The 27,944-nt window shown below is 47.9% G+C and overlaps 2 protein-coding genes across 3 annotated transcripts in view; one reads left to right on the plus strand and one right to left on the minus strand.

Annotated features, from left to right (window-relative positions):
* The window catches only part of fhl3a (four and a half LIM domains 3a), a 32,791-nt gene extending 24,132 nt beyond the window's left edge, over positions 1 to 8,659 (minus strand). Inside the window, exon 1 of the mRNA XM_084702164.1 lies at positions 8,460 to 8,659. Coding sequence (XP_084558290.1) covers positions 8,460 to 8,541 — 82 coding nt within the window. The 5' untranslated portion in view covers positions 8,542 to 8,659. The remainder of the gene's footprint in view (positions 1 to 8,459) is intronic.
* Positions 8,660 to 18,708: 10,049 nt separating this feature from the next.
* On the plus strand, positions 18,709 to 27,678 carry utp11 (UTP11 small subunit processome component). 2 transcript variants are annotated; one of them, XM_084702166.1, is made up of 8 exons: positions 18,709 to 18,905; positions 19,044 to 19,105; positions 19,272 to 19,374; positions 20,976 to 21,095; positions 24,536 to 24,629; positions 24,881 to 25,011; positions 25,250 to 25,360; positions 27,160 to 27,250. In XM_084702166.1, exons 1-8 carry the CDS (start codon positions 18,846 to 18,848, stop codon positions 27,163 to 27,165), a joined length of 687 nt encoding a protein of 228 aa, XP_084558292.1. In that variant the 5' UTR covers positions 18,709 to 18,845; the 3' UTR covers positions 27,166 to 27,250. The 2 variants fall into 2 exon arrangements, with proteins under 2 accessions (XP_084558292.1, XP_084558291.1); XM_084702165.1 differs by having other exon boundaries at positions 18,710 to 18,905; positions 27,183 to 27,678.
* The last annotated feature ends 266 nt before the right edge of the window (positions 27,679 to 27,944 follow it).

The raw sequence follows: 27,944 nt of genomic DNA on the forward strand, positions 1-27,944 counted from the left end.
CTCCCTCCTCCATCCTCCATCTCACCTCCTCCCTCCTCATCTCACCTCCTCCATCTCACCTCCTCCCTCCTCATCTCACCTCCTCCTTCTCACCTCCTCCCTCCTCATCTCACCTCCTCGAGGACACGTCCTCCCATGTATGGCAGCTGAGGGCAGAGAGGGAGGCAGGGAGGAGGAGAGGGAGGCAGGGAGGAGGAGAGAGAGGCAGGGAGGAAGAGAGAGAGGCAGGGAGGAGGAGAGAGAGGCAGGGAGGAAGAGAGAGAGGCAGAAAGCAGGAAGCAGGGAGGGAGAGAGGGAGGCAAGGAGGCATGGAGGCAGGCAGGGAGGGAGGGGCCTGTGAAGGTGACAGGACCAGCCTTGGGGGGGGGGGGGGGCGTCTAGGGCAAAACTACTGAAAAACGTGCTCATACACATGCACTCATCACTTGTGCTACCCTATGAAACACTCATACACATGCACTCATCAGTTATTCTTCAGCACAGTTGTACTGATGTCATGCCATTTTGTCATTGCTATTTCAGTTGGCTGCTTCGTGATCAGCGAGTGTCGCAGAAACTCGTACTGCCTACTCGTGGGGTGGGGAGAGAGTGAGGTGGGGGGGAGAGAGAGAGGTGGGGGGAGAGAGAGAGAGGTGGGGGAGAGAGGGAGAGGTGGGGGGAGAGAGAGAGGTGGGGGAGAGAGAGAGAGGTGGGGGAGAGAGGGAGAGGTGGGGGAGAGAGGGAGAGGTGGGGGGAGAGAGAGGTGGGGGGAGAGAGAGAGGTGGGGGAGAGAGAGAGAGGTGGGGGAGAGAGAGAGGTGGGGGGAGAGAGAGGTGGGGGGAGAGAGAGGTGGGGGGAGAGAGAGAGGTGTGGGGAGAGAGAGAGGTGGGGGAGAGAGAGAGGTGGGGGGAGAGAGAGAGGTGGGGGGAGAGAGAGGTGGGGGGAGAGAGAGAGGTGTGGGGAGAGAGAGAGGTGGGGGAGAGAGAGAGGTGGGGAGAGAGAGAGGTGGGGAGAGAGAGAGGTGGGGGAGAGAGGGAGAGGTGGGGGAGAGAGAGGCGGGGGAGAGAGAGAGGTGGGGAGAGAGAGAGGTGGGGAGAGAGAGAGAGGTGGGGAGAGAGAGAGGTGAGAGAGACAGAGAGAGAGAGAGAGAGAGAGAGAGAGAGAGAGAGAGAGAGAGAGAGAGAGAGAGAGAGAGAGAGGTGGGGAGAGAGGGAGAGGTGGGGGGAGAGAGAGAGGTGGGGGGAGAGAGAGAGGTGGGGGAGAGAGAGAGGTGGGGGGAGAGAGAGAGGTGGGGAGAGAGAGAGGTGAGAGAGACAGAGAGAGAGAGAGAGAGAGAGAGAGAGAGAGAGAGAGAGAGAGAGAGAGAGAGAGAGAGAGAGAGAGAGAGAGAGAGGTGGGGAGAGAGAGAGAGATAGAAGGTGGGAGAGAGAAAAAGAGAAGAAGGGAGAGGAGATGATTTTCAGAGAGAGAGAGATAGAGACAGACAGAGACATCCAGAAGGGCAGAGAGAGAGAGAACTGTGTATATTTTCCTGATAAGGAGCTACATTCTTGATGGTGTAACTTTGTAATCCTGTGTGGACCTGACAGTGTTTACTCTGCAGCAACAGCAAACAGCTCAATCAACAGCTGCGCAGCCAGCACAGACACACAGCCAGCACAGACACAGCCAGCACAGACACACAGCCTGCACAGACACACAAACACACAGACACACAGCCTGCACAGACACACAACTAGCACAGACACACAGACACACAGCCTGCGATGACACACAACTAGCACAGACACACAGACACACAGCCAGCACAGACACACAGCCTGCACAGACACACACACACACAGCCAGCACAGACACACAGCCAGCACAGACACACAGCCTGCACAGACACACACACACACAGCCTGCACAGACACACACACACACAGACACACAGCCTGCACAGACACACAGCCTGCACAGACACACAACTAGCACAGACACACAGACACACAGCCTGCACAGACACACAGACACACAGCCTGCACAGACACACAGACACACAGACACACAGCCTGCACAGACACACAGACACACAGACACACAGCCAGCACAGACACACAGACACACAGCCTGCACAGACACACAGCCAGCACAGACACACAGACACACAGCCAGCCAAGACACACAGACACACAGCCTGCACAGACACACAGACACACAGCCTGCACAGACACACAGACACACAGACACACAGCCTGCACAGACACACAGACACACAGCCTGCACAGACACACAGACACACAGACACACAGCCTGCACAGATCCATCACTACCAGCAACTAACAGCAGTCCTTGAACCCGCCAGTCAAAACAGCTCTTCCAGCGGCATCTGGGGTCATTAAAGCCATAACAGTGATAGGAGACTTTTGATTAACAATAACACACATGCAAACACACACACACCCGTATGTAAACTCTCTCTCTCACACACACACACATACACACATTCACACAAATAAATGCAAACACATACACTCACAGTTCTATCTGCCCCCTGAGGAACACTGATGAGTTTTAACTTGTTAAAGCAGCTAATCAAAAGAGACACTTGGAGATAATCAAGCAAGACAGTTGACACACCCAAGTATCATCTCATATCATATCATACCACACACACACCACACACACCACACACCCACACACACCACACACACACCACACACGAGCCCACACACCCACACACACCACACACACACTTACAGACCTACACTTACACACACACATTCCTCTGATTACCTCTCATCTCCCATGATGTCACAATCATTCGTCTTCATTCTTAGCAGATGTGGAAACTAGAGTAATCAAGACTGTTCTGTTTCCCACTTGGGCTGGGGCTGAGGGGGATAGAGAGAGAGAGAGAGAGAGAGAGAGAGAGAGAGAGAGAGAGAGAGAGACAGAGAGAGAGAGAGAGAGAGAGAGACAGACAGACAGACAGACAGACAGACAGACAGACAGACAGACAGACAGACAGAGAGAGAGAGAGAGAGAGAGAGAGAGAGAGAGAGATAGAGACAGACAGAGAGAGAGAGACAGAGAGAGAGAGAGAGATAGACATAGAGACAGACAGAGAGAGAGAGAGAGAGAGAGAGAGAGCCTGGTGGAGACTCAGCAGGCTCAGTCCTTTGTGATAACCATGGTGGACACTGGGGGTGAGCAGATCGATCCTGAAGTATTAATACTTTTGATACTGATGTTGATAGATACAGATATTTATCTCAGTGATTTTATTTATTTAGAATGAAATGTAAAGTTTCAAATGAGCGTTGAAGCCTGTGGCTCTCCAGTCTGGTATGCACACCATGCTCCTCCTCCTCTGCTCAGTTTGGTGATGTCAGGGCATCAAGCACAAGCCAGAGAATACCCTCAGTACATGAGTGAGAGGTGTCATGATGGCAGAAAGAAAGAGGAATGTTTGTGTACAATTATTTTACGGCGGTAAATTAAAACCTTGCAAACTGCAATGTGCGTTGGAAGGCTATTTGCTACTATGGCAACACCACCAACTTGTACAAACACATTAAAACACACAAAAAGGAGGACTCCAAGCTGCAGCAGAAACAAAGAGAGGAAGAGGGAAACCCTTCAGTGTGTGTTAACGTGTGTGTGTATCTGTGTGTGTGTGTATGTTAATGTGTGTGTATATGTGTGTACTATATGTGTGTGCGTGTACTATATGTGTGTGTGTACTATATGTGTGTGTGTCTGCGTAGTGAAGGTTTGCTACCAAGCTTCCACGTCAGCGTTTGTTGATGGTTCTCTGGGGCCTGGGGGGGGGTGTTCCCCCTGGGGGGGGGGGTGTTCCCCTGGGGGGGGGGGTGTTCCCCCTGGGGGGGGGGGTGTTCCCCTGGGGGGGGGGTTCCCCCTGGGGGGGGTTCCCCCTGGGGGGGGGTGTTCCCCCTGGGGGGGGGTGTTCCCCCTGGGGGGGGGGGGGGTGTTCCCCTGGGGGGGGGGTGTTCCCCCTGGGGGGGGTGTTCCCCCTGGACTCACCACCTCGTTAATCCTCAGAGACATGCAGCAATAAACATGTAGATGTTCATAAACATGTTCTGCTGTTTCTCATGTTCATCTGTGTGTCAGAATCACTGCTGCATGCTGGGAAGTGTCAGAATCACTGCTGCATGCTGGGAAGAGTGTCAGAATCACTGCTGCATGCTGGGAAGAGACCCAGCCACTGAGCTGGTCACACACACCACACACACACACCTTACAAGAAACCTGGCAACCCTTCAGGAGGGTGGGACAGTCTGACCGCACTAACGGTGCGTTCACACTGCAGCGGGGCGGGCAGAGCGGGGCGTCGGCTTCCCATTCATTTTCAATGAAACCAGGCGTTGACGCCCGCGTAGGGCATTGTGGGAAGGCGAGCGGGGCGGCGAAAGTTGGATTTTCTCAACTTTATGTAAATGAAAAGCGTGAAAACGCTAGCGTTGGCCAATCGGGTTGGTTTCTTGTTTCTTGTAACGTAGCAACTGTTTGTCATGGTAAACATTTCTAAGTTTGACAAGTTTAAGATGGAAGAGCAACTCATCGTATGTGTGTCTACGCACTCAGTCTTGTTTTATACGCCTCTGTACGATTAAAGAGACGTTAACAAAACATGTATAACTGGCACAGGGTTGCCGAGGTTGTCGATGTCCCTGGTGTGTTAAATTCAGTCTCGTCACTTTAGCTAGCTACAGTACGTAACTTAGCTTTCTTCTGTGCTAGCCGCATACTACTAGTCTAGCTACAGTAGTCTAGTTTACCCAGCACACGATTGACATTCAACGTTGAAATGCTGGTTGGCAGTCACTCGCTAGCCATACAGAAAATGTGTAGTGGCCATAACCGAGCGAATGTTACTGGAAAAAATGTTTGAAGTTCTGTACAGTACTGTAGCCTAGGGTTTTCACGGACGTCACATTCTGGGCAGTAACCCGGATGCGCGGCCATCTTGGAGGCACTCGATGTAAACAACTCAACGGAGTACAGCGAAAATAACGTTAATTCTACACTCTTTGGTACAACTGTAGCCATGTCTAAATGACCGAAAAGGTCACCAAAACGTGTCCAAGATAATAACATGTAGGCTTATCTTATCTTATGAAACTAACTCAGATAGTGTACAGTGTACATAGCAAACTGGGGGTCTTTGAAATGAAAAGAAAAACACAATTGAGTGTCACTTGGCTACACCTTGAGTATTGCAATGATATCATACAGTTATGGTTAGGTTGATTTAAGACGCTATTGCATTACTTACTTTGGCCTTCACAACACAACGGTCGTTGAGGACTTGGTACTGCATCTCCCTCACCCATCCACACACCATCTGGTTGTAGGCCTCCAAACCTTTGTAAGCTTTAAGGTCTTCCGCTGTATATGGGCTCGGCGAGAAAACCAGGTAGTTCACAATATCTGGATGTTCGACTGAAGGCAGAATCACAGGGTCGTCACAGATCCAAGAAGAGGGAGCTAACTGGTAGGGATCTGCACCGCCAATAAATCAAATTTTCCCAACATATCGACGGTTTTCTTGCGGTCCAAGGCCTTCCCTGTATGCCTTTGGATCTTGGACACGTTTTGGTGACCTTTTTGGTCGTTTAGACATGGCTACAGTTGTACCAAAGAGTGTAGAATTTACGTTATTTTCGTTGTACTCCGTTGAGTTGTTTACATCGAGTGCCTCCAAGATGGCCGCGCATCCGGGTTACTGCCCAGAATGTGACGTCCGTGAAAACCCTCTATAGCCTAGTTGACACGATCATGCAACATCTCGTCAGCGTATCTGATTCCTTGCATCATGTTGTGTAAAATCTGTATTTTGATCAAGACAGGAGCACCTATATATCAATTATGATTGCTATTGTAGATATATGAACCCAAGTCTGCGCACTTGTCCATGACACCGTTTTACACAAACTACAACAGTGACCTTACTAGAGAACTACAACTCTGTATTAACTTTTTTAACACGCCCCCGAGCGTGGAGCACTGTGGGAAGGCCAGCGGTGCAGAGCGGTAAAAAAGTCTGCAGTGTGAACGCACCGTTAGGGTTCAGAGGGGAGTGATGCTGAGATGCAGAGGGGAGTGATGCTGAGATGCAGAGGGGAGTGATGCTGAGATGCAGAGGGGAGTGATGCTGAGATGCAGAGGGGAGTGATGCTGAGATGCAGAGGGGAGTGATGCTGAGATGCAGAGGGGAGTGATGCTGAGATGCAGAGAGGAGTGATGCTGAGATGCAGAGGGGAGTGATGCTGAGATGCAGAGGGGAGTGATGCTGAGATGCAGAGGGGAGTGATGCTGAGATGCAGAGGGGAGTGATGCTGAGATGCAGAGGGGAGTGATGCTGAGATGCAGAGGGGAGTGATGCTGAGATGCAGAGGGGAGTGATGCTGAGATGCAGAGGGGAGTGATGCTGAGATGCAGAGGGGAGTGATGCTGAGATGCAGAGGGGAGTGATGCTGAGATGCAGAGGGGAGTGATGCTGAGATGCAGAGGGGAGTGATGCTGAGATGCAGAGGGGAGTGATGCTGAGATGCAGAGGGGAGTGATGCTGAGATGCAGAGGGGAGTGATGCTGAGATGCAGAGGGGAGTGATGCTGAGATGCAGAGGGGAGTGATGCTGAGATGCAGAGGGGAGTGATGCTGAGATGCAGAGGGGAGTGATGCTGAGATGCAGAGGGGAGTGATGCTGAGATGCAGAGGGGAGTGATGCTGAGATGCAGAGGGGAGTGATGCTGAGATGCAGAGGGGGGTGATGCTGAGATGCAGAGGGGAGTGATGCTGAGATGCTCCTCCACCCCAGACCTGCCAGGACGACGCCAAGCCTCCAGCTGCAGCCTTATATGGTTCCCTGCTTGCAGCAGGACACTGTTAACATGAAAAACTGCTCATACTGGAGTCGCCCAGACAAGCCTTCATAGGAGGAGGCTGTTGTGGTGGGGGAGAGAGAGAGAGAGAGAGTCAGAGAGAGAGAGTCAGAGAGAGGGGGAGAGATGGGGAGAGACAGGGAGAGAGATTGAGAGAGAGAGAGAAAGGGAAGGAGGTGTATAAGTTCCTCTCCTCACCACAGCCCTTCAGAGACTAGCTAAGCCCTCTGTAAACAGCTTTAGACAAAACACAATTCAGCCAATCTGAATGACCTCTAATTGAATCAATCTATTCTAATTCAATCAGGTGCTGACATGCCAGTAACAATCATTGAAAAATACTGTTGGTTTCTTCATACCAAATTAGATGATGTCCATATAGGATTAGGGGACCTGTGTGTGAATCCTGACCGGGCTGATGACTCCTGCAGCAGCTGCAGACAGCCTTTCTCCTGAGACCAGCAGGAGCAGCAACACACACCTTCAAAACACACCTCACACACACCTCACACACACCTCACACACACCTCAGACGCCCGTCAGCCTCTGGGACTGCTGAGATGGACACTAAACTGTGACACTATGACGGCTCACTGGCCCCCCAAAGTCACCAGCCGCCAGGCTAGCACACACGCTAAATACACTCCTGGGTGTTCCATGGCTTACTGGATGTGATGTCTACTTGAACATGTTATTGCTGTTGTTGATGGAATAAGTGGACACAATTACACATGTAGGAGCACAGTAACATATCACTTCATTCCACAAGGGATGATATAATGAGGGCTTTCTGCTGAACCTGCAGAGCCCAGCCTCATCACAGCTGACAGGAAGTAGTCCTTCTTCCTCTCTGGTTTTAACTCCTGCCTCCAAGCCCTCAGCTGAGTGTATCATCACTGAGTTGTCATATTTTCTCTCAGAGTAAGTGGAGCGTGTTGCGGGGGCAGAGACGCCCAGCTCTGTCCGCTCCTGTGTGTTTCATGTATCACAAAGAAAGCAGGAATGTGACTGACTAAGACCACAACGGCACATGGACACTTACATTACATACTGAAGAATCCACTGACTTCATACAATTACAAACACAGACTTTAAATGAATTAAAAGGAGTTATGACATGCACTCCGTAAATGACTCACTTCTAAGTGACTGGCAAACAACAACTTGTTTGAGCTTATATATATTATATGCATACACTGTTGCGTTGTCAGAAACACAAAGCATGTTAGTCTCCCTGACCACCAAGACCAATTTGACCAACTTTTTCCTTGTTCCAACATTAATACCGCATTCATACACTGTTCATTAATTTATATGGACAGTTCATTTCACTCCAGTCAATTTTTCCATTACTGAATCAAACATGAAGGATCTGAGTAGGTAAATACAGTTGTACATTTCAATGATTTATAACCTTAAATACTTTTGAAGTCTATACATATTTATCAAGCAAGATGGGCGTACTTAAGGGTGAAACATTTATGAAGGTTTAGTACAATTTCGAGAAAAAGGAAAGTGGGTAAGTGGCACCAAAATGATCAGGACGCTTGAAGAAAAATAAGCCTTTATGTTGTATAATGCGCTTACCAGAAGTTATATCTGCGGTTGAATTCACCTTTGCAACCTGACAGTCGAACCCCGCCACCTCTCGCTCTCTGTCGCTCGACATTAGAGGGATGTAGGGATTGCAGCTGGTCCGCACGTCTCTACTTCAGCGCTGGAGGCACAACTTTAGTGTTCCGTGTTCACCGTAGTCAAACTCGGTGAGTGACTGACGAAGAGCGACGCGATCTACCGGTTACTTTTGTCCAACTCTGCCTCGGAAGTTGCTAGTGAGTCACAAGATCCCGCCCCGATATTGGGAAAGAGAGAGAGGGAGAGAGAGAGAGAGAGAGAGAGAGAGAGAGAGAGAGAGAGAGAAAGAGAGAGAGAGAGAGAGGGGGGGGGAGAGACAGATACAGTGAGAGAGAAAAACATTGCTTGGCATGATTGGTTGGCAGTGGGCTGAAAGTGCTGAAGATTTCACTAGATTTCGTCTAAAAACTACTGACCGAAAATTAACACATTGACTTTAGAAAATCTGAACGGAATTCTCAGACTAAACAGCTGGCGGGTTTAGGAATCCGAGCAGTATGGAAGGCTATATCCTTCAGCCAGATTACATGTTTTATTGTTTGCAGGACTCGTGTACAACTGACAGTGGAAGCAGCCATTCTATCTGAATAGTAAACGAGTCTGGATACCTCCGCAAACAAATCTACACCCAGGACTCAATATGTCTTAGTCTGTCAAATATCTAGTCTGTCAAATATCTAGGCGGAATTAAACAAAGTTTCCTTAAGAACACATTTCCTTATACCGTATATCGTTGGTAAAGTACCCATTAGTTCTTTCTAAAACTGGGCAGAATTGAGTTCCCGCTCTTTGTCTTATAGACTGGAGGCACTTCCGTTTGACTGCTCCCTGTTCTCTCATTCTTCTGGTTTCCACCGTGACTCAGAGTTTGGGAGCAGATGTGTGAAAAAGCAGCTGCTGTTGGTCCTCAGGGAGCCCTGAGATTAGGGCTAGATCAGATCTCTCTGCCACCCCAGAGCTACAGAGAGCAGCATCATCTCTGCTGCCCAGAGCTACAGAGAGCAGCATCATCTCTGCTACCCCAGGTTTGTCAGACTGTTGTTACTGTTGACTCAAGCTCAGCCCCAACATGATAACATTGTGTGTTGGAGGTGTGTGTTGATCTTGAGGTCAGACACACACCTCCCTGCCAGGTTTCTCTCACCACACTCTCTCTCCAGGGCGTGGGGGTGGCTTAGCTTGGCGGTTAGAGCAGTTGACTGCTGATCAAGAGGTTGCAGGTTCAAATCCCCACTCCTGTATGTCAACCTGGTTAAAATCTTTTGGAGACACATGTATGGTACTCTTCACCTGCAGGTCAGCAGCAGCCTGCCCATCTTGTAAACCTCACAGCAGCAGCCTGCCCATCTTGTAAACCTCTTGAGGAGGAGATGGACCCCTCACCGCCTGGGGCTGGTGAAGAAGCTGTTAAAAGGGAAGGTTTAGAGCTTGTCTTTTCATCTCAGTGAAAAGTGTCTGGAGGAAGCAGGCTTGACTTTCCGAATATGAAGGCAGAGATAGCGTTGTAGGCAACAGCAGGTTTTATGAAACCCTTTTATCTTATGGACACAGTACTTGCCAAGACGGGATGTTTAAATTGAAATAAAACGTCTTCAACAACCGTGCCAGTATTTTTATTATTGTTTTTTTAAATCTGAAATGTATCTCATACTGTCTGTGCTTCTGCTCTTCCACCTAGTCACATGTTATGAAATAATAAAACATACTATTATGTTATTAGTATTAATTATGTATAATTAATATACATAATATTGTTATGATGGCTTTTCATTCATCATTCATCTCAGTAATTCTTCTGGTATTTGTCCAGGGAGGCATGTGAGGCTTGTCTCTGCAGATTCCAGCTGGACAGTTGGTGACTGTGGGTCCTGATCCCAGCCTCACTCCCCTCACGCCCCTAATTAGACACTCTAATATTACACTCTGAAGACCAGTGTTGTTGGGCCAGAACAGCAGATTAGAAGATAGAAGATCTCTTCATCACAAGACCAGTTAGGATGATGAGAGCTTTACGGCTGCCTCGTTCCCAGACACTGGCTCCATCCTGCCTCCATGCTGCCTCCACGCTGCCTCCATGCTGCCTCCATGCTGGCTCCATGCTGGCTCCATGCTGCCTCTATCCTGCTGACCCATAGGCGGAAATCCCGGGGGGGACAGAGGACACACGACCCCCCCCATCCTGGGAAAAATATGATTTGTCCCCCCAAATAAATCACTGTAAACATAATCGCATTTAAATCATATTTATAATATACATGTAACATATTACAATGACAATGATTTTCGCCACTGACCAAAGACAGAGCCCCTCTCTGTCTCTGCCTGGACCACAAGACAAGGTCAACTAAGGGTTAATCAGGTGATTCAACAAGCAGGACCATGAATGTTCAGAGTACTTCACTCTGCTGAAGCCCTGCACACAGTAAGTACTACACAGGAGGAGAGTGATAATACAGTATGGGTAGAACATGGGGATGGGTATAGCTCAGTGGTAGAGCATGGGGATGGGTACGGCTCAGTGGTAGAACATGGGGATGGGTATAGCTCAGTGGTAGAACATGGGGATGGGTATAGCTCAGTGGTAGAACATGGGGATGGGTATAGCTCAGTGGTAGAACAGGGGGATGGGTATAGCTCAGTGGTAGAGCATGGGGATGGGTATAGCTCAGTGGTAGAACATGGGGATGGGTATAGCTCAGTGGTAGAGCATGGGGATGGGTATAGCTCAGTGGTAGAGCATGGGGATGGGTACGGCTCAGTGGTAGAACATGGGGATGGGTATAGCTCAGTGGTAGAACATGGGGATGGGTATAGCTCAGTGGTAGAACATGGGGATGGGTATAGCTCAGTGGTAGAACATGGGGATGGGTATAGCTCAGTGGTAGAACATGGGGATGGGTATAGCTCAGTGGTAGAGCATGGGGATGGGTATAGCTCAGTGGTAGAACATGGGGATGGGTATAGCTCAGTGGTAGAGCATGGGGATGGGTATAGCTCAGTGGTAGAACATGGGGATGGGTATAGCTCAGTGGTAGAGCATGGGGATGGGTATAGCTCAGTGGTAGAACATGGGGATGGGTATAGCTCAGTGGTAGAGCATGGGGATGGGTATAGCTCAGTGGTAGAACATGGGGATGGGTATAGCTCAGTGGTAGAGCATGGGGATGGGTATAGCTCAGTGGTAGAACAGGGGGATGGGTATAGCTCAGTGGTAGAGCATGGGGATGGGTATAGCTCAGTGGTAGAACATGGGGATGGGTATAGCTCAGTGGTAGAGCATGGGGATGGGTATAGCTCAGTGGTAGAACATGGGGATGGGTATAGCTCAGTGGTAGAACATGGGGATGGGTATAGCTCAGTGGTAGAACATGGGGATGGGTATAGCTCAGTGGTAGAGCATGGGGATGGGTATAGCTCAGTGGTAGAGCATGGGGATGGGTATAGCTCAGTGGTAGAGCATGGGGATGGGTATAGCTCAGTGGTAGAACAGGGGGATGGGTATAGCTCAGTGGTAGAGCATGGGGATGGGTATAGCTCAGTGGTAGAACAGGGGGATGGGTATAGCTCAGTGGTAGAGCATGGGGATGGGTATAGCTCAGTGGTAGAGCATGGGGATGGGTATAGCTCAGTGGTAGAGCATGGGGATGGGTATAGCTCAGTGGTAGAACATGGGGATGGGTATAGCTCAGTGGTAGAGCATGGGGATGGGTATAGCTCAGTGGTAGAGCATGGGGATGGGTATAGCTCAGTGGTAGAGCATGGGGATGGGTATAGCTCAGTGGTAGAACATGGGGATGGGTATAGCTCAGTGGTAGAACATGGGGATGGGTATAGCTCAGTGGTAGAACATGGGGATGGGTATAGCTCAGTGGTAGAGCATGGGGATGGGTATAGCTCAGTGGTAGAACATGGGGATGGGTATAGCTCAGTGGTACAACATGGGGATGGGTATAGCTCAGTGGTAGAGCATGGGGATGGGTATAACTCAGTGGTAGAGCATGGGGATGGGTATAGCTCAGTGGTAGAACATGGGGATGTGTATAGCTCAGTGGTGGAACATGGGGATGGGTATAGCTCAGTGGTAGAACATGGGGATGGGTATAGCTCAGTGGTAGAGCATGGGGATGGGTATAGCTCAGTGGTAGAACATGGGGATGGGTATAGCTCAGTGGTAGAGCATGGGGATGGGTATAGCTCAGTGGTAGAACATGGGGATGGGTATAGCTCAGTGGTAGAGCATGGGGATGGGTATAGCTCAGTGGTAGAACAGGGGGATGGGTATAGCTCAGTGGTAGAGCATGGGGATGGGTATAGCTCAGTGGTAGAACAGGGGGATGGGTATAGCTCAGTGGTAGAACATGGGGATGGGTATAGCTCAGTGGTAGAACATGGGGATGGGTATTGCTCAGTGGTAGAACATGGGGATGGGTATAGCTCAGTGGTAGAACATGGGGATGGGTATAGCTCAGTGGTAGAACATGGGGATGGGTATAGCTCAGTGGTAGAACATGGGGATGGGTATAGCTCAGTGGTAGAGCATGGGGATGGGTATAGCTCAGTGGTAGAACATGGGGATGGGTATAGCTCAGTGGTAGAACATGGGGATGGGTATAGCTCAGTGGTAGAGCATGGGGATGGGTATAACTCAGTGGTAGAACATGGGGATGGGTATAGCTCAGTGGTAGAACAGGGGGATGGGTATAGCTCAGTGGTAGAGCATGGGGATGGGTATAGCTCAGTGGTAGAGCATGGGGATGGGTATAACTCAGTGGTAGAGCATGGGGATGGGTATAGCTCAGTGGTAGAACATGGGGATGTGTATAGCTCAGTGGTAGAACATGGGGATGGGTATAGCTCAGTGGTAGAGCATGGGGATGGGTATAGCTCAGTGGTAGAACATGGGGATGGGTATAGCTCAGTGGTAGAGCATGGGGATGGGTATAGCTCAGTGGTAGAACATGGGGATGGGTATAGCTCAGTGGTAGAGCATGGGGATGGGTATAGCTCAGTGGTAGAACAGGGGGATGGGTATAGCTCAGTGGTAGAGCATGGGGATGGGTATAGCTCAGTGGTAGAACAGGGGGATGGGTATAGCTCAGTGGTAGAACATGGGGATGGGTATAGCTCAGTGGTAGAACATGGGGATGGGTATTGCTCAGTGGTAGAACATGGGGATGGGTATAGCTCAGTGGTAGAACATGGGGATGGGTATAGCTCAGTGGTAGAACATGGGGATGGGTATAGCTCAGTGGTAGAATAGCTAGCTCAAGATCAGACGAGTGCAGGTTTAGATCCCTCCCTGAACATCGCTGAGGGTAAAAGCATCTGCTAAATGTATACAGTATTATTTCATTGTAAGATAGCTTTCAGGGCAAAATTCGCTCTTGTTTTCCAGTGCTGAAGATGACTGAAGCTTCAGGAACTGTGAGTTCAGGTGACACCGTGATGACGTGAAATACCAGGAAAAAATCATTCCAAGTGACTGAAGTGTTTTTTAGGCGCCGTGAGTTTGAAGCCATCTGGACAACTTCTGAGGAAGGTAAACACTGAGTGACATCAGGACATGTGCAGTCCATCTGGGATTGTTCTAGTAAATGTGTAAGTGGTGGCTTGCGATGTCTAAAAATACTCGCGGCAGCAGTTCCAGCTCGAGGACTCCAACCTTGTGAGGGAGAAACTGAAGGATTCAAGTTCAAGTTTCAGGGCTCAGGTGTATTGCCATGTGTAACAAGTACAGGTAGATTTGAATTTTTAAGTCCTGAGCAGTCCTGCTCCACTTGACCAACACCTGAGAATGACCAGAACTAAGAATACACACACCACACACACACACCCACCACACAACCACACACACGCACCCATACACACACACACCCATGCACACTCACCCACACACCCACAGAGACACACACAACCACAAACACAACCACACACACACTATACCCCCCCACACACACAACCACACACCCCCACTACATCCCCCCCACACACAACTCTCCCAAACAAACACACAAACACATACTCCCACTACACCCCCCTCCCCCACACAACCTCCCCACACACACACAACCACAAACTCCTACTCAAAGCCCCACCCTCCACTTCAACTTTCCTCTGTGTGTATACTCTAAGAAAACAGACAATCCAGTAATATCCACCCCACACCCAAGCTGGGACAACAAGCAGCAGAAATTAATAGCAGACGATGTAGAGTTTCCAGGAGGAGTGAGGGAAGAGGAGAGAGGAGGAGAGATGAGAGAGGGAAGAGGAGAGAGGAGGAGAGGAAGGAGAGGCTGGTCCAGAGGAGACTCTCTTGGCACGAAGCAGGACCTTCCAGTGCCATACCTGGTCTGTCCAGTGTCTCAGAGCAGCAGAGACTGTGTACCTACTGATCTGTCCAGCGTCTCAGAGCAGCAGAGACTGTGTACCTACTGATCTGTCCAGCGTCTCAGAGCAGCAGAGGCTGTGTACCTGTCCAGCGTCTCAGAGCAGCAGAGGCTGTGTATCTGTCCAGCGTCTCAGAGCAGCAGAGGCTGTGTATGGTGAACACACCTGTACATTGCAGGTCAGGGAATCAAAGAGACAGTCCTCTCACATGGCTGTGTGTGGAATTGACAGAGGTTTTACAGCAGGGGAATCTCTGATTTAGGCTCTTGTTTCACCACTCAGGATCATGTGACCCATCTAGCCAGTGAGAAGCAGTTAGAGTTTGTTGATGGATGCAAATGGGGGTTGGGGTTAGCCCTAGAACGCCGATAAAGCCAGGCTAACCCTAACCCTAACCCTAACCCTAAAGCCAGGCTAACCCTAACCCCGCATATAGAAGCCCCAGCCTGGGTCAAGAGACACATGCCTTGGTCCTGAGCTCACCATGAGTCCAGCTCTACTCTGTCACCAGTGTTATTTTTACATGGCCATATGAAAATCCTGCCATAGATCTTCCCCACCAGAGCATTCCTCTACCCCTAAACCCTGTCAAACCCTCAGTCTCTCTCCTTCTTCTCCCCTGCCTCCCTCCCTCTCCCCTGCCTCCCTCCTGCCTCTCCCCTGCCTCCCTCCCTCTCCCCTTCCTCCTTCCTCCCTCCTGCCTGTCCCCTGCCTTGCTCCCTCTCCCCTGCCTGCCTCCCTGCCTCCCTCCTTCCCCCCTCCAGCATATTCCCTGCCTCCCTCCTGCCTCCCTCCTGCCTCCCTCCTGCCTCCCTCCTGCCTCCCTCCTGCCTCCCTCCTGGCTCCCTCCTGGCTCCCTCCTGGCTCCCTCCTGGCTCCCTCCTGGCTCCCTCTATCCATACTTTAGAAGTATAGAACATTTGACTACAGATCCAGAGGTCACCGGTTCAATTCCCCCTCTGTATGTTGCCAGGTTGCCGGGCATGTGCTAACAGACCATAGTAGATCCCCAGCTAGTGTGTTCCCAGAGGTGCCCGAGCGGACTGGGCCGTCATCATGACAAATGACCACGCGTGAATTCAACATTCAGGAGTCTGGCAGAGCACAGCAAAGACGTATTCCAGCCGTAACTCCTGCTGGGTTCCATCAACACAAGGTCAGGTTCCTGCTGCTATAGACCATCAGCGCAGGGTTAGGTTCCTGCTGCTATAGACCATCAACACAAGGTCAGGTTCCTGCTGCTATAGACCATCAACACAAGGTCAGGTTCCTGCTGCTATAGACCATCAGCGCAGGGTTAGGTTCCTGCTGCTATAGACCATCAACACAAGGTCAGGTTCCTGCTGCTATAGACCATCAGCGCAGGGTTAGGTTCCTGCTGCTAGAGACCACAAACACAGGGTTAGGTTCCGCTTTAAATGCTCCAACATGCACGTTGTGCTCCCATGAAAAACAAATTCCGCCCTGCAGCACAGCATAGCGCTGCTAGTCTGCCCTGCAGCACAGCAAAGCGCTGCTATTCTGCCCTGCAGCACAGCAAAGCGCTTCTATTCCGCCCTGCAGCGCTGCTAGTCTGCCCTGCAGCACAGCAAAGCGATGCTATTCCGCCCTGCAGCGCTGCTAGTCTGCCCTGCAGCACAGCAAAGCGATGCTATTCCGCCCTGCAGCGCTGCTAGTCTGCCCTGCAGCACAGCAAAGTGATGCTATTCCGCCCTGCAGGGCTGCTAGTCTGCCCTGCAGCACAGCAAAGCGATGCTATTCCGCCCTGCAGCGCTGCTAGTCTGCCCTGCAGGACAGCTAAGCGCTGATAGTTTGGCTTTGTTTGCACTCCGACATTCTTGTAAGCACCATGTTGTCTCGACTGGATTGCATACAAGTCTAGCGCTACTGCACACTGATCAAATCGCGTTATTGCAGGCCCTTAAAATAGTTTGTATGAAATCAAATAACTAGTCAATAACATAAATATTTGGTGAGAATGTTTTACTTTCGATGTTGTCGATAATGTCGACAAATCATTTCAGCCCTAGGAAACAGGCACGCTGTTCAGAGCTGCTCTAACCCCCACAGCCCAACCGCCCAGCCAGACTCACACATATAGCACACATTCCTCGTGGTCGTAAGGGGCTGAGCAAGACCCAGATGGGACAGAACTACAGTCAGCCTGATTTGAAAACAGTTTTTAATTTCTCTGCTTTTTCCCACATCAGCAAGCAGGGCAGTCTGCCCGAGGCTGGGCTGAGAGGCTTGGAGGCTGGGGCTGAGAGGCTTGGAGGCTGGGGCTAGGCTGAGAGCTTTAGAGGCTGGGCTGAGAGGCTTGGAGGCTGAGGCTGGGCTGAGAGCTTTAGAGGCTGGGCTGAGAGGCTTGGAGGCTGGGCTGAGAGGTTTGGAGGCTGGGGCTGGGCTGAGAGGCTTGGAGGCTGGGGCTGGGCTGAGAGGCTTGGAGGCTGGTGCTGGTCTGAGAGGCTCCCAAGGGCCAGTGATGACCCCCCCCCCATCCTCTAAAATACACAACCAGGAGCAAACACACAAAAAACACCACTGGGATTGGTCTGTTTTTTTCTTTTCTTTTTCTGTGGATTTCCTCTGGTTCTGGTCATGCTCTGAGGCTTGGATGTTTTGACACATGACTAGAACCTCCTCCATGTTTCCCCACTTCACAACCGGAAACTCCAACAAATTCTGGAATTATAGAACAATATTTGAGAACTAGAACAACATGGGAGTTTTATAACAACACTGGAGTTCTAGAACAATACTGGTGTTCTACAACTCAGAGTTCTAGAATAACATGAAACATATAATAACAAGCTCTTCTCCTGTCTGGCCCACCAATGGTGGAATCATCTCCCCACCTCTATCAGAGTCACTGACTGTCTCTCCACCTTCAAGAAAAGGCTAAAGACTCACTTGTTCCGGGACTACACCAGCACTTAAGAAAGATGTGCTGAATCAGATGTTAGTTTATTTCCTCCAGGAACACAATGACCATTATTAAGGGACTTGCTGCTCTTGTTGGTTACTTATAACTGATTTAACTAGTTGTACTCGCTGTGAACTATATTATTGTTGCTTGCTTTCCTCCAGGTAGACTAGCACTTTCGAGGTTCATGTTGTTTAATTGTAATTTGTTTAACTACATGCTCTTCTGGTTCTACCCATTGGCACTTAATTGCTTTTTACAATGTAGCTATGCTTCAAGTTTTTGGCTACCCACAATGTTTGGGGCTATCTTTTTGTTCATGATCATTGACCGATGCACTTTTTGTAAAGCTCTCTCTTGGAAGTAGCTTTGGATAAAAGTGTCTGCTAAATGACTACATGCAAATGTAAACATGAGAGATCTAGAACAACACTGTAGTTCTAGAACAACACAGGAGATCTATAACAACACTGTAGTTCTAGAACAACACAGGAGATCTAGAACAACACTGTAGTTCTAGAACAACACAGGAGATCTAGAACAACACTGTAGTTCTATAACAATTGAGGTCTAGAGATTTAATGTCACAAACATGTAAGGACGGAGGACGGAGTCATAGCCTGGCCTTGTGAAAAAGTGCTTGTCAAATCCCTGGTTTGCGACCGTACAAGTAGGATGAAAGGAACGTATCAATACTGCCACCTGCTGTTCTAATATTTACCTCAATCATAATTTAACTATAATATAAACGATTGAAATTTAGAAATACATTTTACAAGGTTATAGCATTATTATCTCAACCCAAAAAAAGAAGAAGAAAAACAACGATAAAATAATATCAGAATTTAGCGAATGTGCTGCGTCAAAACTACACAAGTGCAGCAAGCCACGTGGCTCCGTACAGGAAGCGTCACATTTAGGAGCACGAGCTTGCTGGCAGAGCAGACCTGAGTCTGGATTAAAAGTTAGACATATTGTAACATATTTATACAATATTACCGGCTTTCCAGTATTCACAATTCAACAGCATGTCGTCTTTCAGAAAAGCTTTAAAATCCCAACAGCGGAATCATAAAGAACGTTCGCAGGTGAGCATCCTGCTGTGTGTTGGTTGCTACCTTGTAGCTAGATAGCTGCTGGAGTGCTCATCTGCGACAGCTGACTCTCTAGTCTAGCCAATAACATCCACACCAGCCAAACTCTTTACCTAACTTTGTCTCTTTCAGCCCGGTTTCAGGAAACATTTAGGCTTTTTGGAAAAGAAGAAAGACTACAAACTTCGAGCAGAGTGAGTTGACTTATTGAAGAAATAAACATCGAGGAAGACACCGTGTCGCCTTGTTGTCATAGCGACGGCAAACCCATATAGCTCCAACTGGCAGGAACAACTTGAAAGAGTAGAATGTTACTTTTAAAGTAGAAGGACGTGTTTGAGTGTGTTTTGTCTCTATCAGTGACTACCATAAGAAGCAGAATACCTTGGCTGCCCTGCGTAAGAAAGCGCTGGACAGGAACCCAGATGAGTTCTACTACAAGATGGTCAGCTCCCAGCTGCAGGTGAGTCTGAATACTGACCACATCATGTCACCGCAGACATGGTGGTTTGTTTGTAGAGTTTATATTACATTCACTTTTTTTCATTTGGTTCATTTAGCAGAAGTTTTGATCTATAGTAAAGTGCAGACAGGGCAGATAGAAACAACAGATAATCAAGGATCAGAAGTGCAGAGTTCGATCAGTATTAGTGTAGTCAGAGTCAAGGTACAGTCAGTATTTACCAGGCACAGTGTAAAGTAACATCTCAGCTACCAGACACAACAATAAACAACAATAAACATCTCAACTACAATATTGTATTGTACGGCCCTGCAAAAACTCTTGTGACACAGCACTACAACATCCAAAAGTGTGGCAGTGGTACTACTGATTGTAGTGATACTAGTGATAGTCAGTGTTACTAGTGATGGTCAGTGTTACTAGTGGTGGTCAGTGTTACTAGTGATGGTCAGTGTTACTAGTGATGGTCAGTGTTACTAGTGATAGTCAGTTTTACTAGTGATAGTCAGTGTTACTAGTGATGGTCAGTGTTACTAGTGATGGTCAGTGTTACATTACATTTGTAATATTGTATTGTACGGCCCTGCAAAAACTCTTGTGACACAGCACTACAACATCCAAAAGTGTGGCAGTGGTACTACTGATTGTAGTGATACTAGTGATAGTCAGTGTTACTAGTGATGGTCAGTGTTACTAGTAGTGGTCAGTGTTACTAGTGATGGTCAGTGTTACTAGTGATGGTCAGTGTTACTAGTGATGGTCAGTGTTGCTAGTGATGGTCAGTGTTACTAGTGATAGTCTGTGTTACTAGTGATGGTCAGTGTTACTAGTGATGGTCAGTGTTACATTACATTTACATTACATTTGTGCATTTAGCAGACGCTTTTATCCGAAGCGACTTCCAAAAGAGGGCTTTACATAAGTGCATAGGTCACTGATCATAACGAGATTGCCCCAAACATTACGGGTAACCAAAACATGAAGCATACATTGTGAGAACTAAATAAGTCCCAAAGGGAAGAAGCATAAAAGCATGTAGTTAAACAAGATACAATTAAACAACATGAACCTCAAAAAGGTGTAACAAGAGCAACAAGTCTCTCAATAAGAGTCATTGTGATCCTGGGGGAAACATCAGGTCCAGACAAACATTCTTAAGTGCCGTTGTACTCCTGGAACAAGTGCGTCTTGAGCCTTTTCTTGTGTTACTAGTAGTGGTCAGTGTTACTAGTGATGGTCAGTGGTACTAGTGATGGTCAGTGTTACTAGTGATGGTCAGTGGTACTAGTGATGGTCAGTGTTACTAGTGATGGTCAGTGGTACTAGTGATGGTCAGTGGTACTAGTGATGGTCAGTGTTACTAGTGATGGTCAGTGTTACTAGTGATGGTCAGTGGTACTGGTGATGGTCAGTGTTACTAGTGATGGTCAGTGTTACTAGTGATGGTCAGTGGTACTAGTGATGGTCAGTGTTACTAGTGATGGTCAGTGGTACTAGTGATGGTCAGTGGTACTAGTGATGGTCAGTGGTACTAGTGATGGTCAGTGGTACTAGTGATGGTCAGTGGTACTAGTGATGGGGTGTGACTCTCTGGTCTGCAGGAGGGGGTGCATGTTGCTAACAAGCCCCGAGGAGAGGAGGAGGTGACGGAGGAGCAGCTGAAGGTGATGAGGACCAGGGATGCCCGATACGTGGAGATGAAGAGGGTGGCTGAGATCCAGGTGACAGCTGCTGGTTATTAATCATCACCCTTACTGTGATGTGAAGAGGGATGCACAGATTATAGATCTGGATGGGACGATTATAGTCTGAGGTATAATCACGATTTCAGGATTATTATGCATTCATGTATTTCACAACATTAGAGATGTAGAAAATCACATGAACATTATACAATTAGAGGTTTAACTGTACAACATTTTGTTGATGGCTTTTGCTTTTTAAAAGTTGCTGCCTTTCAAAACAGAAAGCATAGTTACCAAATAATACATTACCAAACAAATAAAACATAATGATAACTGTAAATTAATGAATGAAACTACTTTTCTAGGTGCGCTTCTCAGGAATTTGCGCATCCACAGAATTTGCGGTGTCTCGAGCCGCAGTCTTTGTTGTTTTCCAATATAAATACATATGTAACTCCAAAAAATACAAGCCGCAGTCTTTGCGAGAATCCAAAACAGACATCCTATCAGCTCGTCCTACCAGCCTACAATAAACAGGTAGAAGCATTTAACAGTGCAAAATACCCTATCAGATTGTCCTACATCGTTACATTGAGGGGACTAGTATGAGGAACCAGAGTAAGTTTCCTGCATGTGGCACCTTCCTTGGCATGACACTACAGCCCTTCCCTGAAATGCACCCCCATGTCATTTCTGTTCTGTATATCCCAGGATCAAATGATTCTTACTGTACATTGAGGGGACTAGTATGAGTAACCTACCAGCTTACAATAAACAGGTAGGATTATTTAACAGTGCAAAATATCTTATCAGATATACAATTATTCTAAGAACTAGAATCAATTGTAATTGGGATAAACAATTAGGCTAAATTAGACGCATTAACTGTTACGCTGGGACTCGAAAGGTCGAAAGATAGAATAAGCATGTACATCTGACTAACGATTGTATAACAATATATTCCATACTTTAAAGCCTGTATTTGCAGATTAACTACAAGAAATGTACCTTACGCTGATGGTAGGTAGGTACACTATAAACTAACACACACGATGATTAATCACATACTATTAGCTCAAGCTAGCAACAGGAGAAAATGTCATGATTTCACAACAGCGCGCTGAAGGGGAAACGGGAACTGAATTTTCCAGAACCATTTGCAAACTCCGGCAGTGTTTGATAGATTGTCCTCACTGTGCAACCGCTGTTCATAGAACAATAATGTACCATAATGTCCCTTTTATGACTGAGAACAGAAACACTCTGTGTAGCTGAGCCTTTACGGTTACAAAACTGAGACGTTTTAAATAACATCTGGTGCTCCTACATGTGAAGATTTTAACTTAACATTTATGGGGTTGAGAAATTTAAGTCAACCATCGCTGAAGAACTGAAATTATCATTCACATTGTTATAATAAGTTTTTAGCTGATGCTTTTCTCAAAAGCGGTGTTTGGAGGATTTGAACCTGCCACTGAATCGGCATTCACCACTCTAACAATGCGCTACATCTCGATAAAGACCTGCTCCAATGTGTTGGTACCCCTCCACTAAAAGTGAAAAATGCACAATATCCTCTGAAACAACTTGAAACTATTAGGGCTGTCCCCACTCAGTCGACTAGTCGATTTTGTGGTCGATATGCTCTTGTCAAGCTGCATGTATGGCAGTGTGAGATCTGATTCCCGCTTGTGACATCATTGCTGAATTAAAGAAATGTTCTACAGAAATTGTAGATTATATAATTTAAGACAGATAAAGCAACTCAAAAATATATATATTTAAAAGAAAATGTGTTATTGATTTCCCATTCGTTAATCTGTGCTTTGTTGTGTTAGTTTTTCGCACACGAGCACAATTGGCTGCAGAACTACAAACTCTGCCATAGCCTACTTTGTCGGTGTTATTAGGCAAAATGGCAAATAAATCTGTGGTATGGCAGCATTTAATTTACAGTACATTTACATTTACAAAGTGCCGGGTGACTCGAAAAAAGTTGAATGCAAACTGCCAACAACGGTTTATTTTTCATAGTTCAACGTTGAATATCATGTAGCCTACCACCTGAAAACCATAAGTTGGCCGACTTCGCTCATGCTAACACGCTGGGTTGAAAAATGAATATGCCTATTATAAGAATCACATCCAAATCGAATGACATAATCTTCTCCGGCCAAGACAACACAATCTTTCTTTGTTGCATCGTTCCCCTCTAATTGACTAATCTAACGATTATTAGAATGATTAGGCGACTAATCGTCCATTTTTTCACTGATTAATCAGTAGGCTTTGAATGATTATTCAGCTTTTGCAATTTGTTAAAAACATTGAGTTATACTTATTCTAACTAATATATAAAACCAGGATATCACTTAAGCTTTTGAAAGGTTTGAGCCAACCAAACAGACCAATCTCTTTTTGTCCAATTACTCACTGTTTTTAATTGAACATATCCATGTTGTGTTACAAATGAAGCTCTTAATGCTGCTGCCTAATTTAAGAGATTTGTTTACATTCCTAGCTTTATGTCTGTAATGCATGTCTAACTGCTGTCTGTGGTCATGTTGCTGCGGTCTTAGTATGCGTGAAATTCTGCGTAATGCGTTTTATCAGCTGGTGTCGCTAACTGGCCATCTTGCTTAGTTCCAGCTGCAGCACATTCACTCCTCACCATTTAGGGTTAGCTGCTTGCTTAGTTCCAGCATGCAGGTGGGGCTCCCATAGAAAGCAAGTTCCGGCTTGCACTTATTAAAATGACAGTATTTTTTGTGACGCATATACAGCTGATACAGCTTAAGAAGATCTGAAATATACAATGGAGCCAATCCATGTAAAGCTTTAAAAACAAGTAACAACACCTAAAAATCAATTCTATATTTGACTGGCAACCAGTAAAGAGAGGCCAGTATCGGGGAGATATGCTCCCTCTTCCTGGTACCAGTCAACATTCTAGCAGCCGCATTCTGGACCAGCTGCAGGCGTGATAATGATGATTGACAAATCGGCAGTGAAAATTATTTTTAAAAACAGCCACCAAGCCCCCACCCTTTCCCATAGCTCTGGGAGAACTAAAAAAGGCCCAGTCACTGGGGGAAGAGTTCAGTTAGAGGACTTCAATTGCCTACGTTAAGCCAATTCTGAGCGACAAATAAAAAGTCCAGATGACGTGATAAGAAGAAATCATTTAAAATAAATGTTTTAATGATGAATAATTGATCTCTTTACAGCTTCTTTGCTTTATTCTATGACACACCAAAGGCATTAAGTATACATGATGCAATAGTTTTCAATGTCATCACTTTTCAGGAGGAATGGAGCATTATTTCCGAGCAGTAAGTGTACCAACTAATCTGAGCATGTCTGTAAATCCAGCTACAGTTGACAGACTGACAGTGTGAGGTGTTTGTAGTGAGTGTGTGTGTGTGTGTGTGTGTCTGACTGTTGCGGTAGGTTTAAAAGTTCTGCTTCTGTTACAGAAAATTGAGAGGTTGAAATCAGAACTGCATGTCCTGGACGCTGAGGGCAAGCAGAGAAACCAGCACACCTTCTTCATGGACTCTGAGAAAGAAGGTGGTGGAATTTATACAGATATTTATTAATCATCAAGAAACTAGAAGGATGTGTTGGTACTTGCCTTCATGTTGCCCACAATGATTGAAGACCAAGGATCTCGCTCTTTGTCTCTCTCTCTCTCTCTCTCTCTCTCTCTCTCTCTCTCTCTCTCTCTCTCTCTCTGTGTCTCTGTGTCTCTCTCTCTCTCTCTCTCTCTCTCTGTGTCTCTCTCTCTGTCTCTGTCTGTCTGTCCGTCCCCCCCTCCCCAGTCCAGGAGTTTGACCTGGCCAGACACCTGGACACAGCCCCAGAGCTGGTGGGGAGGGTGTTTAACAGACCCACCCTCCTAACCCTGGAGACCAAGACTGTCCAGGGAGCAGTGGAGCCTGGCAGTGTGAAGGTACACACACACACACTCTCTCTCTCTCACGCACGCACACATCAATCCTGTGTGTCCTGTGCATCACCTGTCCTGTGTGTCACTTGTCCTGTGTGTCACATGTCCTGTGTGTCACATGTCCTGTGTGTCACTTGTCCTGTGTGTCACTTGTCCTGTGTGTCACCTGTCCTGTTAGTCACATGTCCTGTGTGTCACCTGTCCTGTTAGTCACATGTCTTGTGTGTCACATGTCCTGTAGAGACTGGCTCGGCAGCGTAGACACCAGTACCACCTGCTGTCTCAGCGGGTCGACAGAGAGAAGAAGATGTTTGTCATTGCACAGAAGATCCAGACACGCAAAGACCTGCAGGTGAGCTATGCTGGGCTAGGACTGGGGCTGAGGCTAGGACTGGGGCTGAGACTAGGACTGGGGCTGAGGCTAGGACTGGGGCTGAGGCTAGGACTGGGGCTGAGGCTATGACTGGGGCTAGGACTGGGGCTGAGGCTAGGACTGGGACTGGGACTGAGGCTAGGACTGGGGCTGAGGGTAGGACTGGGACTGAGGCTAGGACTGGGGCTGAGGGTAGGACTGGGACTGAAGGTAGGACTGGGGCTGAGGCTAGGACTGGGGCTAGGACTGGGGCTGAGGCTAGGACTGGGGCTGAGGCTAGGACTGGGGCTGAGGGTAGGACTGGGGCTGAGGCTAGGACTGGGGCTGAGGCTAGGACTGGGGCTGAGGCTAGGACTGGGGCTGAGGGTAGGACTGGGGCTGAGGGTAGGACTGGGGCTGAGGGTAGGACTGGGGCTGAGGCTAGGACTGGGACTGAGGCTGAGGCTAGGACTGGGGTTGAGGCTAAGACTGGGGCTGAGGCTAGGACAGAGGCTAGGACTGGGACTGGGGCTGAGGCTAGGACAGAGGCTAGGACTGGGACTGGGGCTGGGGCTGAGGCTAGGACTGGGGCAGTAAACCTCTGCCGGCTGGTCTCTGTCTGTTCTGATTAGACAATAGGGCTGATGTGATCTCTGATTGGACAGTAGGGCTGATGTGATCTCTGATTGGACAGTAGGGCTGATGTGATCTCTGATTGGACAGTAGGGCTGATGTGATCTCTGATTGGACAGTAGGGCTGATGTGATCTCTGATTAGACAGTAGGGCTGATGTGATCTCTGATTGGACTGTAGGGCTGATATGATCTCTGATTGGACAGTAGGGCTGATGTGATCTCTGATTGGACAGTAGGGCTGATGTGATCTCTGATTAGACAGTAGGGCTGATGTGATCTCTGATTGGACTGTAGGGCTGATATGATCTCTGATTGGACAGTAGGGCTGATGTGATCTCTGATTGGACAGTAGGGCTGATGTGATCTCTGATTAGACAGTAGGGCTGATATGATCTCTGATTGGACAGTAGGGCTGATGTGATCTCTGATTGGACAGTAGGGCTGATGTGATCTCTGATTAGACAGTAGGGCTGATGTGATCTCTGATTGGACTGTAGGGCTGATATGATCTCTGATTGGACAGTAGGGCTGATGTGATCTCTGATTGGACAGTAGGGCTGATGTGATCTCTGATTGGACAGTAGGGCTGATGTGATCTCTGATTGGACAGTAGGGCTGATGTGATCTCTGATTGGACAGTAGGGCTGATGTGATCTCTGATTGGACAGTAGGGCTGATGTGATCTCTGATTAGACAGTAGGGCTGATGTGATCTCTGATTGGACTGTAGGGCTGATATGATCTCTGATTGGACAGTAGGGCTGATGTGATCTCTGATTGGACAGTAGGGCTGATGTGATCTCTGATTAGACAGTAGGGCTGATGTGATCTCTGATTGGACTGTAGGGCTGATATGATCTCTGATTGGACAGTAGGGCTGATGTGATCTCTGATTGGACAGTAGGGCTGATGTGATCTCTGATTAGACAGTAGGGCTGATATGATCTCTGATTGGACAGTAGGGCTGATGTGATCTCTGATTAGACAGTAGGGCTGATATGATCTCTGATTGGACTGTAGGGCTGATATGATCTCTGATTGGACAGTAGGGCTGATGTGATCTCTGATTAGACAGTAGGGCTGATGTGATCTCTGATTAGACAGTAGGGCTGATATGATCTCTGATTGGACTGTAGGGCTGATATGATCTCTGATTGGACAGTAGGGCTGATGTGATCTCTGTTCCAGGATAAGACCTCCAGGGTGAAAGTGCAGAAGGAGACACAAAACACCCCCGCTGTCTACAAGTTTGAGACCAAGAGGAAACGATGAGGCCTCCATCTCTCTTCTCTCCCTCCACCCCTCCACCACCCCTCTGTCTCTCCTCTCTTCCACCCCTCCACCACCCCTATGTCCCTCCACCCCTCCACCACCCCTCTGTGCCTCCTCCCCCCCACCATCCCTCTGCCCTGCCCCTCCACCGCCCCTCTGCCCCTTCCCTCCTCCCATCCTCTCTACCACGCCTCCATCACCCCTCCACCACCCCTCCTCCCCACTGCCCCTCTGGCCCTCACCTCCACCCCTCCACCACCCCTCCAGCCCCCCCTCTCCCCCAGCCTCACAGGAAACGCATCATCACCAGAGTTCTGTCTGGTAGCAGGGCACTCTCCTTCCTTTAGTGTTGTACTGATGTTTCACAAGCTACTGTTTGATTATCCTGTTAAATAAATATCTTTGCAATTAATTTCTGAGAAGTCCATCTGTTTCCATTTGCGTTTGATTTACTGCTGAACTATCAGCTGTAAGGCTCCTGGCGTGTTCTCCACTAGGTGGCAGTACAGCAACACATCAGCAGAGCTTAGTTTACTGTGAGAAAACTAATCAGATGGGCTTTATCAGACTGGAAGAGGAGCGATTGCGTGGAATTTAATAGTGCTTCTCTATAATCTCAGTTAAGAGGTTATAAACATTTGCTACTTCTTCCATGTAGTCTTCCATAATCAACAACTG

The sequence above is a fragment of the Hypomesus nipponensis genome, chromosome 2 (genome assembly GCF_054491055.1).
Source record: "Hypomesus nipponensis isolate SF chromosome 2, ASM5449105v1, whole genome shotgun sequence".
NCBI lineage: Eukaryota > Metazoa > Chordata > Actinopteri > Osmeriformes > Osmeridae > Hypomesus > Hypomesus nipponensis.

Excerpts from the sequence above, each read along its gene's own strand:
- utp11 (XM_084702165.1), top strand. The coding sequence starts at position 18,846 with ATGTCGTCTTTCAGAAAAGCTTTAAAATCCCAACAGCGGAATCATAAA. Across the intron at positions 18,906-19,043 it reads ATCATAAAGAACGTTCGCAG|CCCGGTTTCAGGAAACATTT; the intron begins GTGAGCATCCTG and ends TGTCTCTTTCAG. Across the intron at positions 25,361-27,182 it reads AGACACGCAAAGACCTGCAG|GATAAGACCTCCAGGGTGAA; the intron begins GTGAGCTATGCT and ends TCTCTGTTCCAG.